At 39.7% G+C, this 13120-nt stretch overlaps 1 protein-coding gene across 2 annotated transcripts in view; it reads left to right on the forward strand.

Annotated features, from left to right (window-relative positions):
• The window catches only part of rad18 (RAD18 E3 ubiquitin protein ligase), a 280171-nt gene that overhangs the window by 160792 nt on the left and 106259 nt on the right, over positions 1–13120 (forward strand). For both annotated transcript variants that reach the window (XM_072280649.1, XM_072280650.1), the window contains 2 exons: positions 7458–7583; positions 11139–11304. In XM_072280649.1, the coding sequence (XP_072136750.1) occupies positions 7458–7583; positions 11139–11304 (292 nt within the window). The remainder of the gene's footprint in view (positions 1–7457; positions 7584–11138; positions 11305–13120) is intronic.

Consider the following 13120-nt stretch of genomic DNA (forward strand, 5'->3'; position numbering starts at 1 on the left):
CTACTGCAGCGATGGAGCCTCGGATTCAGGTTGGATCTCCTTCAGAGGAGACGCATCTTATCTCTGGCGTAGAAGAACGGGGAGCAATGGCGGCGGTAGCGGTCTCTCGGAAGAAGATGCCGGAATTGCGCATGCGCAAATCGACACAATTTAAACTACAAGAACCAACGGCCACTGCCACTGAAAGTGACTCAGAGTCAGAATTGGATATCGCAGAGAATACAGATGAAGAAGAGGAGGAAGAACTGGAAGAGATTGGAAGTAAAGGAGACGATGGAGACATAAGAGAGGCTTTATTGCAGTTAACGGCTGAATTAAGAAAATTAAGAACAGAGCTTAGAGACGTGAAGATGTGCTCTGATAAAGCTATGAAAAGACAGGATAAAATGGATAAGAAACTTCAGAAGATGGAAAGAACAATCGAACATATTAACGATAGAGTGGAAAAAACAGAAAATAATGTGCTTGTCTGGAACACGGAAAGAAATCGACTCTTGGAGAAAGTGGACGTGTTGGAAAATTTTAGTAGATGTAATAACATTAAAACTGTTGGTCTCAAAGAAGGTATAGAGGGAGATAATCCAATAGAATTTTTTCAAAGATGGATCCCGAAAACCTTGCAAAGGAAAGAGGAAGGCCAATCAATTGAAATTGAGCGGGTACATAGAGCTCTGAGACCAAAACCACAAGATGACCAATATCCACGATCAATTTTAATCAAATTCTTAAGATTTCAAGACAAAGAAAGGATTCTACAGGCGGCTGCCCAAGCTGCCAAGAAGAGAAAAGGGCCACTGATGATAGAAGGGAAGAGAATTTTTTTCTATCCTGACATAAGTTATGAACTTTTGAAAAGAAGGAAGAAGTTTAATCCAGTGAAAAAAGCCCTATGGGATCACGGTTATCAACCTATATTGCGTTATCCTGCAACCTTGAAGATTTTCTTGCCTGGTGGAGAAAAAAGATTTTTTGACGATTACCGGAAAGCGGGGAGTTTGTGCGAGATTCTTTGAATATTCACCAGATACAAGAACAAACTTAGGGGAGCGAGATGGATTGGAGATGAAGACTGGATCAAGGATTGGGCCTGTTGAATTTTTAGGCAGATGAATATATAAATATATTATTAATTATGTGAGGGAGGGGAAGAAAGGTTAAAATTTGAGGAATATTAGCTGGGAATAATAGCATTAATTTTTTTCTATATATATATATATATAATTTTTTGCTACGGGGGAGATGGAAGAAACACTGTCCAATCGCTACGTTATTCATGCGTGCAAGCGTGGCAATAGCCACGACCCGCACAATGGAGGGGGGTAGTGTTGTGTATCTTTTCATTCACAACATTAGTGGGGGGGTATTTTGTTTTTTCTTTTTTTGTATCTTATCTATCTTTTTTTTTCTTTTTGCCTGGATGATTGGGAGGGAAACACATAGCAACATGGTGAAGTTCAAAGAGATTCCCCAGGGAACTATGAGAGTTGAGAAGCTAAATAATGTTTTAGATTTTAAGAGATAAATATGTAACATTTTTGAATATTTGGAGCCCTTATTTATAGCTCCGATGATGAAGATCTGGGTTCCTTGGGGGAAAGTAACAAATATATATTAAATTTATTTTTATCCCATGGAGCATGTGCAAACCTTCCAATATTCAGGCGGTTCCTTTTTTTTTCCTTTTTTTTCTTTTCTTTTTAGGTAGGAGTATATATCGGGGGGGGGTTAAGGGGAGGGGGGAGGGTAGATATTTCTTTTCTCATGTATCACTTGAAAACTCAATAAAAATTATATTAAAAAAAGAAATGCTTTCTGTTTTAAAAATGGTTTGTAATTTGGAAATGTTTAAGATAGAAACTTTGAGTTTTGAATACGTTTGGATTTAAATATGCATTACTGAAAATAAATGAACTATGTTTTAAACTAAAAAAAAAGATTCTCTAAAGCTGAAGAATACACCCTTCCAGTGACAGCCTTTGTAAGTCTGTCTCAGAATTTTACATGTTTCGATCAAATCACCTCCATTGTTCCAAACATTTTTTGTGTCCATTGCAATTTACTCTGTATGAGAGCTATATTTATTATGTTATATTCTTGCTTTTTACATAGTTTATTTTTCATTTTGCCAGTTTGTTCTCTATCCCTGTCATCATTGTTAATATGAACAAGTCACTGCTTCCTAAAGTTTCACCAGTCCTGTTATAATGCTTAGAAATATAAATTATACTAAGCAATTATTAATTATTGCCTTTTTGTATTGTGTATCAACATGCTTTTTATCTACTTTCTAGCCTACCTTCCTCAATTAGCCCTTTGTGCCTAAGTATTGACTATTTAAGTTCACAACACTAGTTTCGGAATGGATTTTGTCTCCTTCAGCTTGAATATAAAATTGCGCCCTACTAAAATTAGCAACACACACAAAAATTGTTGGTGAATGCAGCAGGCCAGACAGCATCTATAGGAAGAGGTACAGTTGACGTTTCGGGCCGAGACCCTTCGTCAGAACTAACTGAAAGAAGAGCTAGTAAGAGATTTGAGAGGGGGAGGGGGAGATCCGAAATGATAGGAGAAGACAGGAGCGGGAGGGATGGAGCTAAGAGCTGGAAAGTTGATTGGCAAAAGGGATACAAATTTGGAGAAGGGAGAGGATCATGGGATGGGAGGCCTAGGGAGAAAGAAAGGGGGAGAGGAGCCCAGAGGTTGGGCAAGGAGTCACAGTGAGAGGGGCAGAGGGAGAAAAAAGAGAGAGAAAATAATAAATAAATAAGGGATGGGGTACGAAGGGAAGGTGGAGAATTAATGGAAGTTAGAGAAGTCAATGTTCATGCCATCAGGTTGGAGGCTACCCAGATGGAATATAAGGTGTTGTTCCTCCAACCTGAGTGTGGCTTCATCTTGGCAGTAGAGGAGGCCGTGGATAGACATATCAGAATGGGAATGGGACGTGCAATTAAAATGTGTGGCCACTGGGAGATCCTGCTTTCTCTGGCGGAATCATTACTCAAGATGAAGTCTAACATAAGTCGGTCACTTACATTAGACTTCATCTTGAAGTCTTAACATTGAGGTACATGTGACATTATTGTACTAGGGAATTGTCATGAGTGCCTGTCATGAGTGCCTATCATGAGCACTTTTCTGACTATGTCTGCCAATTTGTTTGCCCAGTATGTGTGAAAGTTATATTTGACCATAATTCTTGTATTTTTGTTGATTTATTTTAATTTAATGTCTCTTCAACAGTATTGCTGCTGCTATGAGTCCTATAGATTGCTGCAGCAGATCCTTTTTTGTCTGTCTTCATTATTTATTTACACTTCTGTTGATTCCACCTTCCTTTCTATTCCTAGCTGTCCACAGGATATACAGTGGCATGCAAGAGTTTGGACACCCCTGGTCAAAATTTCTGTTACTGTGAATAGTTAAGTGAGTAGAAGATGAACTGATCTCCAAAAGTCATAAAGTTGAAGATGAAACATTCTTTTCAACATTTCAAGCAAGATTAGTTTTTGTTTTGTACAATTTTAGAGTGGGGTAAAAAAGGAAAGGAGCACCATGCAAAAGTTTGGGCAGCTCAAGAGATTTGAGCTCTCAGATGACTTTTACCAAGGTCTCAGATCTTAATTAGCTTGTTAGGGCTATGGCTTGTTCACAGTCATCATTAGGAAAGGCTAGGTGATGCAAATTTCAAAGCTTTTTAAATATCCTGACTCCTCAGACCTTGTCCCAACAATCAGCAGCCATGGGCTCCTCTAAGCAGCTGCCTAGCACTCTGAAAATTAAAATAGTTGATCCCCACAAAGCAAGAGAATGCTATAAGAAGATAGCAAAGTGTTTTCAGGTAGCCGTTTCCTCAGTTCATAATGTAATTAAGAAATGATAGTTAACAGGAATGTTGGAGGTCAAATTGAGGTCTGGAAGACCAAGAAAACTCTCTGAGGGAACTGCTCATAGGATTGCTAGAAAGGCAAATCAAAACCCTTGTTTGACTGCAAAAGACCTTCAGGAAGGTTTAGTAGACTCTGGAGTGGTGGTGCATTGTTCTACTGTTCAGCAACACCTGCACAATTATGACCTTCATGGAAGAGTCATCAGAAGTTTGCATTTTTATACAAGCTATTAAATCAAATCAATTTTTACTTGAATGTTTTGTACATTCAGATATAATGCTTTTAATTTTAATGATTTTAACACTTTTCTTAGTAACTTTGTAATCCAGGGAGTGGGAAGCGCAGAATCAAATATCACTGTGATGATTGTACATTCTAGTACCAATCGTTTGGCGATTATAAAGTATAACTTTATAAATACAATATTATCAAATCTGTTTATTATAACCCAATTTTTTGCTTTGCTGTTGACCTTTACGTTCCCTCCGCTCCATTCTTCCCCCATCTCTATAGATTATCCTCTTCCCATTCAAATTCCCTTAATTAGTTCAAAACCCTATCTGCAGTTCCTAGTTTGATTCCCAAAGACACTTGTCACAGTCTTATTTAAGTAAAGTCTCTCCTAATGGAATAGCTATTTTCTTCGGTGCTAGTCTCAGTGTTCCATGAATGGCATCGCTACTCTTCTCTTTGAATCATGCATTCAGTCCCGATCTATTCACAGTATTCTGCAAAACTTCCTGTTAGCTCAGACAACAACTTAAAGATTATTAGCTGTAATTTTCTTCATTTTGCTCCCAACCTAACTTCTCAAATTCTCTCAGCAGAACATCATTCTGAATCTTTCCTATGTTGTTGCTTTGTATTTCAGCAGCAAATTTCTGGCTTGAGGAGTTTTCTTTAACTCTAGCATCAGGCAGGTTCTTTCCCTTGTGAGACAAAGAACATACTTGCCCCATTGAATATACTATCTCAAGTTGTAAAGAGTAAAATGTTCCTGTTTATACCTCCTCACTTGTACCATCATCAGATTTCCTATCATTCCTGTTCGTTGTTCTCCCCTGTATCTCTGCATCCTGAGTCTGCATGTCTGTTTAATGTAGTCACATTCATTTGAAGTTGATCACTAACCAATTCTGGGCAGCTACCCAGTTCCGATGTGTGAAAATCTCTGAAAATTGAGCTGTACAAATAGCTCTTGCAACTGTACCACACCAATTTCTGAAAACATGGATTTCAGCTTTGTAATTCAGTCAAAGATTGTTGAACTGCAGACAATGACTGAAATGTTATTCACCATAAGACACAAGAGCAGAATTAGGCTGTTTAGTCCATCGAGTCTGTTCTGCTAATCCATCATGGCTGATCTGTTATCCCTCAACCTCATTCTCTTGCCTTCTCCCAGTAATCTTTGATGCTCTTACTAATCAAGAACCTATCAAGATCTGCTTTAAATATACCCAATGAATTGGCCTCCATGACCATCTGTGCCAATGAATTCTGCAGATTCACCACCCTCTGGTTAAAGAAATTCCTCCTCATCTCTGTTCTAGGGGGAATTCTTTCTATTATGAGGCTGCGCCTTCTGGTCCTAGACTTTCCCACTGTCAGAAATATTCTCTCCACATCCACTCCATCTATATTTGATAGGCTTCAATGAGATTCCCCACCCCCCTTATTTTTCTAAATTCCAACAAGTATCGGCCCAGTGCCAGCAAATGCTCCTCTAACCTTATCATTCCCAGAATCATGAACCTGCTCTGGACCATCTCCATTGCCAGGACATCCTTTCTTCCATAAGAAGTCCAAACTGGTCACAATACTCCAAATGCAGCCTGACCAATGCCTTATAAGGCATCAATAGTACATCCTTTGCTCATGATCATATCAATTTCCATTGGTTCAGACATACTAAAGCTATGGCTTGCCACTCAGCACAAACTGCTTACTCATTTTATGACTGTGATGTCATACCTTGATTTGTTTCCTCATTGCAATCTAATTTCATCTTCTTACTGGTGCTTTTAAACTCTTGATGTTGGTCATTCCTGCCCCAACATCATCTTGCACATACTCTTGCAAGTACTGAATCTATTTGTACCCTCTGACTTTTTATCCTGGATCATAACAGTGAAAAAAGAAAAATAAAATTAATTCTCAATTCTTCCCTGGATCTTACCCAAAATTCCTTAAATCTATATTTTCTGGTGAGTGAATTTTCTGTCAGATCACTTTCTGGTCAATAGTTTCAGTAGGTTCAATAGGTACATTTAATGTCAGAGAAATGTATACAATATACATCCTGAAGATCTTTTTCTTCATAAACATCCACGAAAACAGAGGAATGCCCCAAAGAATGAATGACAGTTAAATGTTAGAACCCCCCCCCCCAGCACTCCAATCTCACACGCAAGCAGCAAGTCAACAACTCCTCCTTCCCCTACAAGCAAAAAAACATCGGCACCCTCCACCCAGCACTCAAGCGTGTAGCAAAGTGCCAATATCAAGGATAGTTTGAAATGAAGTTAAGAATTTCTGTGAACTTTTCTTTGGTGCATTAGGTGCTATGGTTGCTTGAAGCACTCTATCTTTACACTATCTTTCTGAGGAAGGGATGATGTCGGCAGGAACTTGCCATCTATCCATTTGATGCTGACTTTCTTCTGTAGTGAGGCATTATTATGTATTTCCACAATGTTGTACTATAGTATTCTGTTTTAGTTATAATCTATTTTTGATTGCAAAGGCCAGGACTCGGTGTTGTCCCATTATTTTTCTTGCTGAAGTGAGAGATGCTTAACAAATATTCTTTGAAGCAGCTTCAAAATAACAAATCTCAAAATGTTATCATGTTTGCAACATCTCAACAGTTTTATTTAGTCAAGTTCCTTGTATTTTGGAGGGTGTAACGGTCTCCCATTGTACCTCTTTCTGACTTTGGAGGAGGAAAATGGCAGTATGCAGTAGTGACAACAAGCAAGGTCGGAGACTAAGAAGAGATTAGAGATGGAGATGGGATTTATAGAATAGGCTCAGTATTCTTAGGCAGTTCATATATGTTTCTTTTGAAAATAGGCATTTCCTTACGTTCTTTTTCCCTACATAATAAGAATTATGGATTTTCTCCTCAGTATCCACTTATATAGTTGCTTATATAGTATGTTGCTAGTGATAAGTTTGAACAAGTCCATGTAGAGGTTTGTGTTATAAGATATAATTGAATATAGATTAACACACGCAAAGTACTGGAGTTACTCAGCAGGTCAGGCAGCATCTATGAGAAGGAAAGAGCAGTCAACGTTTTGGGCTGAGACACTTCATCGGAGTTTAGATTTTATCTTCCAAAACCTAATCTTGCAGATTTATAGAGCTGGCAAACTTGTTCAATTCAGGTTGTTTTTAATTGTCTTGGGAGGAAAATGATCATTATAATTTTCTAGAGTAATGATCTTGCTATTTAATTCCCATTGTTGATAAGCACAGTATAATGTGTTACAATGAGATTTCGGGACCGTTCTTATAGCCAAACTTGTAAATATGCTAACAATATTTATCACATTGCAGGTATAAAACACAAGGGGGAGTTTCAAAAGCTGATCACTGAGGTGAAGAAACGATGGCAGTCCAAGGTAAAGAAGTTAAAGAGTGAACAAGATGAAGAGACTGAAGAACAGTGTTTAACCGTCACAGGTAAAAAGAATATGGATTTTTTTTCATTGAAACGACATTTAACCTTATTGATGTTCCATCTAGTGTTGAAATCATGGGTCCAGCAGAACTACAGATACCAATATTCCCAGCAGAATGATGGTGTAATGTAGACTGGTTTTACCGCTTATAAGTTGTGATCCTTTTAAGATTTCATCTGTTAATACTGATGAACTTATTTCACATATGAAGCTGTATAAAGCACTCATACTGGGAGGTATCCATGCACCTGCATTAAGCCTGGTATCTAAATAAGAGTCATCCCTTGTTGGAGAAAAGGCGGGTTAGAGGAATCCAATGCAAAATACAACACAGAGAAGTCGCTATTGTGCTCCCAGCAACACCGCTCCACCCCTCTGAGCAGGAGCTGGTCTCGTCTGCAGAGGAGATGAGGGGCACTGCAATAAAGTTCAAAGTAAATTCATTGTTCAAGTACAAATATATCACCATATACTACTATGAGATTAAATTTCTTGCAACCATTCACAGCAAAACACAGAAATACAATAGAATCAACAAAAACATATATATATATATATATACACACACACACACACACACACACACACATATATATACACACACACATACATACACACACACACACACACACACACACACACACACACACACACACACACACACACACATATATTATATGTTAAAATATATAAATAATATTGAGAATATGAGTTGTGGAGGCCCTGAAAGTGAGTGTTGGCTTTTCCCTTCTGCTTTGGCCCTTTACTTCTCAGCCTCTCTTAACAGGGTTCACTCTAGAAACACTGGAAAGATTGACATACAACTAAAACACAGGCAAGTATCAAGGCGAATGACTTAGTGTCAGCAGGTTACTGTTCCTGAACAGGTAATCAAGCCTTTGCTGTGCCCTATCACACAAGTGCCACTGTATTTGAGGACACAAGTAATGGAATGTTTTTTGGTTTGAAAGTTTAGAGTAGTTACACTAACTCAAATACAATTAGTCCATCAGAAAAGATACTGTATGAAATGGATTGAGGTAGTTGGCTCAAGTTGAAATTTAGCAGATATAAACAAATGGGAGCTCCTGGGACCCATTCCTGCCCTTCAAGCACTCTGCATCTCAGTAAGGGGATGTAAGTATAATATCACCTCTAAATCTGCAGTAGATGGCTTTGTCAGTTTAAAAACTTAAAGCCATTTCTTGTAGCAACACACATCAAAGTTGCTGGTGAACGCAGCAGGCCAGGCAGCATCTCTAGGAAGAGGTGCAGTCGACGTTTCAGGCCGAGACCCTTCGTCAGGACTAACTGAAGGAAGAGTGAGTAAGGGATTTGAAAGGGGGAGGGGGACATCCAAAATGATAGGAGAAGACAGGAGGAGGAGGGATGGAGCCAAGAGCTGGACAGGTGATAGGCAAAAGGGGATACGAGAGGATCATGGGACGGGAGGTCCGGGAAGAAAGACAAGGGGGGGGGTGGAACCCAGAGGATGGGCAAGAGGTATATTCAGAGGGACAGAGGGAGAAAAAGGAGAGTGAGAGAAAGAATGTGTGCATAAAAATAAGTAACAGATGGGGTACGAGGGGGAGGTGGGGCCTAGCAGAAGTTAGAGAAGTTGATGTTCATGCCATCAGGTTGGAGGCTACCCAGACAGAATATAAGGTGTTGTTCCTCCAACCTGAGTGTGGCTTCATCTTTACAGTAGAGGAGGCCGTGGATAGACATGTCAGAATGGGAATGGGATGTGGAATTAAAATGTGTGGCCACTGGGAGATCCTGCTTTCTCTGGCAGACAGAGCGTAGATGTTCAGCAAAGCGGTCTCCCAGTCTGCGTCGGGTCTCGCCAATATATAAAAGGCCACATCGGGAACACCGGACACAGTATATCACCCCAGTCGACTCACAGGTGAAGTGTTGCCTCACCTGGAAGGACTGTTTGGGGCCCTGAAAGGTGGTAAGGGAGGAAGTGTAAGGGCATGTGTAGCACTTGTTCCGCTTACATGGATATAGAATCCCTTACTCACTCTTCCTTCAGTTAGTCCTGACGAAGGGTCTCGGCCTGAAACGTCGACTGCACCGCTTCCTGCCTGGCCTGCTGCGTTCACCAGCAGCTTTGATGTGTGTTGCTTGAATTTCCAGCATCTGCAGAATTCCTGTTGTTTGCCATTTCTTGTAGGTCACTTTTACATAGGACTGTCATCCCAGATATTGTAAAACATTAAGAAGGTTGAAAGCAAGTCAAAGGATAGAGACTCACAATTGTCAAGAGAATGACTGACTGTCTGCAGAATCTTGTCCTTGAACATATAATTAAAAGCTTTGCAATGCTATCACCAAGTGCAATATTTGGAGACATTTTAAGGAATCTCAATGGAAATGTGAATGCATATTTTTGTCAAAATTGCTTAAGAAACTGTAAGGAACTCTTTCTTTTCTTTTCAAATCTTTTTATTATTATTATTATCCAAAATTAACGCGAGTACATCGAAGTTAGCAACACTTACAATATCTCAAGAAAAAAATCATTAAGGAACTCTTAAAAAATTTGAAACGCCCTTTCAATTTTTAATGATGTTTGGCCTTTTTTTTTATCATTTTTATTACCCCCCACCCACTCCAATTCACTTATAGGCTTTATCATGGCTGATTTTAAAAAAAGAATACTTGCTTTGTAGTAATATGGGTATGCTTAGAGATGCCGCTGATACAAAGAAGAACTGTTCTCACACCTGTTCTCATTGAAGCAACTAATCTAATTGTTATAGGTCACATGGGTATGGATGATAGGTAGGATTACCGGCGTACCATAATTTATAAGGTTAGCACAATTGACAGAAATCCAAATTGCAGAAAGACTTGCTTGTAGCAGGTGGATTATTTGGTAATATGCGGTAAATTTGGGTTCAAGGGACTAACTTTGTTTGCTAAGAGTGGCAAGATTAACATTCTTGATGTATTATATCTGAAATATTTAACTCTCTCAAATAGTTTCAATCTCTTTCTTACTTGTGCAATTATATATGTGTATGATTACTTTATAATCATCATACAAGTAACCCATCTCCCCCACCTCCCCAAACATTACCGCAATTTGGGCACAGAAATTGGCCCCTACTGAATCACACCTGAAAACTTGTGTAATGAAATTCACTCATAAAATTTGTCTGGGAAAAATAATATCAATTACATTTTTTACACAGAGAGAGGTGAGTATGTGGATTGAGCTGCTAGCAACTGTGGTGGAGGCAGATGCAATAGGGTCTTTTAAGAGGCTCCTGGATAGGTACACGGAGCTTAGAAAAATTGAGGGCTATGGGTAACCCTAGGTAATTTCTAAAATAAGTACATGATCGACACAGCATTGTGGGCCAAAGGGCCTGTATTGTGCTGTAGGTTTTTCTATATTTCTATCGACTTTCTGGTTAATGGGATTCTGAGCTACTATTATAATTGTGTAACACTGGTAAAAAGGCATTTAAAAAGTGGAATAAAGAGTCATTGAGCATTAAATTATGACTAAGTAATGAAACTAATTGGCAAGTCTGACTTGCAGGAGAGGAATTTCCAGAGTGCCAAACCATGGACTGCAACCCAGAAGAGGCATGCCAGAATGAGCCACATTTGCCAGAGATGACAGGCTCACTTGTGACAAACGATACTTTGAAATGTCAGCCTTATTCATTTGATGTGGTTCTACCTTCAACTTTGTCAACATCCAGGTAAATCTTCTCATGATTTCACAACTCCCTCCCCCTTCACAACAATGCATTAAGGTGATACAAGGTAAAACAATAACAGAATGCAGAATAAAGTATGCAGTGCTGGTAGACAACGAAGTTCAAAGCCATAACAAGGTAGATTGTGAGAGTAAGAGTTCATCTTACTCTGCTGAGAGACTGTTCTAATAATAATGGGATAGAAGCTGTCCTTGGTCCTAGTATTATGTGCTTTCAGGCTTTTATATCTTCTGCCCAATGGGAGGGAGGAGAAGAGAGAATATCTGCAGTAGGTAGGATCTTTGACTATGTTGGCTGCTTTATTGAAGCAGTAAGAAGCATAGACAAAATCCATGCGGGTTGGTTTCCGTGATGTGATGAATTATATCCACAGCTCGAAGCAGTTTTTTGTTGTAACCGGGAGAACAGTTAGCACACCAAGCTATTAGGCATAAGAGCAGAATTAGGCCATTCAGCCCATCAAGTCTGCTCTGCCATTCTATCATGGCTAACTTATTATCCCTCTCAATCCCATTCTCCTGCCTCCTCCCTGTAACTTTTGATGACCCGACTAATCCAGAACCTATGAACCTCCAATTTAAGTATAGCCAGTGATTTGGACTCCACAGCCACCTGTGGCAACGAATTACACATTCCCTTCCCTCTAGCTAAAGAAATTCCTTGTCGTCTCTGTTCTAAATGGATGACCCTCTATTCTGAGACTCTGCCCTCTGGTTCTAGACTCTCCAACTCTGGGAAACATCCTCTCCACGTTCACTCTATCTAGGGCAGTGGTCCCCAACCCTTAACGCACCGCGGACCGGTTTAATATTGACGATATACTTGTGGATCGGCCGACGGGGGGTGGAGGGGTGGGGTTGGTGTTCAAGTTCAGCAGTGCGTGACGCTGACTCATATTGTTTCATATCACCAAGTCATATCGTTTCCTTATGGCCCGGTAGCGCATCTTTGCGGTCCGGTGGTTGGGGACCACTGATCTGGGGGCCTTTCAATATTCTACCCCTCCCATCTCATTCTTCTGAATTCTAGTGAGTAGAGTCACAGAGCCATAAAACTCACCTCATACATTTTACCTTTCATTCCTGGAATCATTCTTATGAACCTCCCCTGGACCCTATTCAATACCAGTAGATCTTTTCTTAGATAAGGGGCTCAAAACTGTTCACAATATTCGAAGTGCGGACTGCCCAATGCCTTATAAAGCATTACATCCTTGCTTTTGTATTCTATTCCTCTTGAAATCAATGTTAAAATTGCATTTGCCTTCCTTACCACCGACTCAGCCTGCAAGTTAACCTTTAGGATATCCTGTAGGAGGATTCCCAAGTCCCTTTGCATCTCCGATGTTTTTGAATTTTCTCCCCGTTTAGAATATAATCTGTGCTTTTATTCCTTATACCAAAGTGCACGACCATACACTTCCCTACACTATGTTCCATCTGCCACTTCTTTGCCCCCTTTTCCAATCTGTCTAATTCCTTTTGCAGACTCCCTGCTTCCTCAACACTACCTGTTCCTCCGCCAGTGTTTGTATCGTTCACAAACTTGGCCACAAAGCCATCAATCCTGTTATCCAAATCATTGACATATAATGTGAAAAGAAGCCAGCGGTCCCAACACCGACCCTTGTGGAACTTGTGGCAGACAACCTGAAAAGGCCACCTTTATACACAAGAGAAAATCTGCAGATGCTGGAAATCCAACTCCCTTAATAAAAGGCCCCCTTTATTCCCACGTTTTACCGCATGTCATCCGGCAATCTTCTATCCTTGTTAGTATCTGTCCTGTAATACCATGG

The sequence above is a fragment of the Mobula birostris genome, chromosome 16 (assembly GCF_030028105.1).
Source record: "Mobula birostris isolate sMobBir1 chromosome 16, sMobBir1.hap1, whole genome shotgun sequence".
Classification (NCBI taxonomy): domain Eukaryota; kingdom Metazoa; phylum Chordata; class Chondrichthyes; order Myliobatiformes; family Myliobatidae; genus Mobula; species Mobula birostris.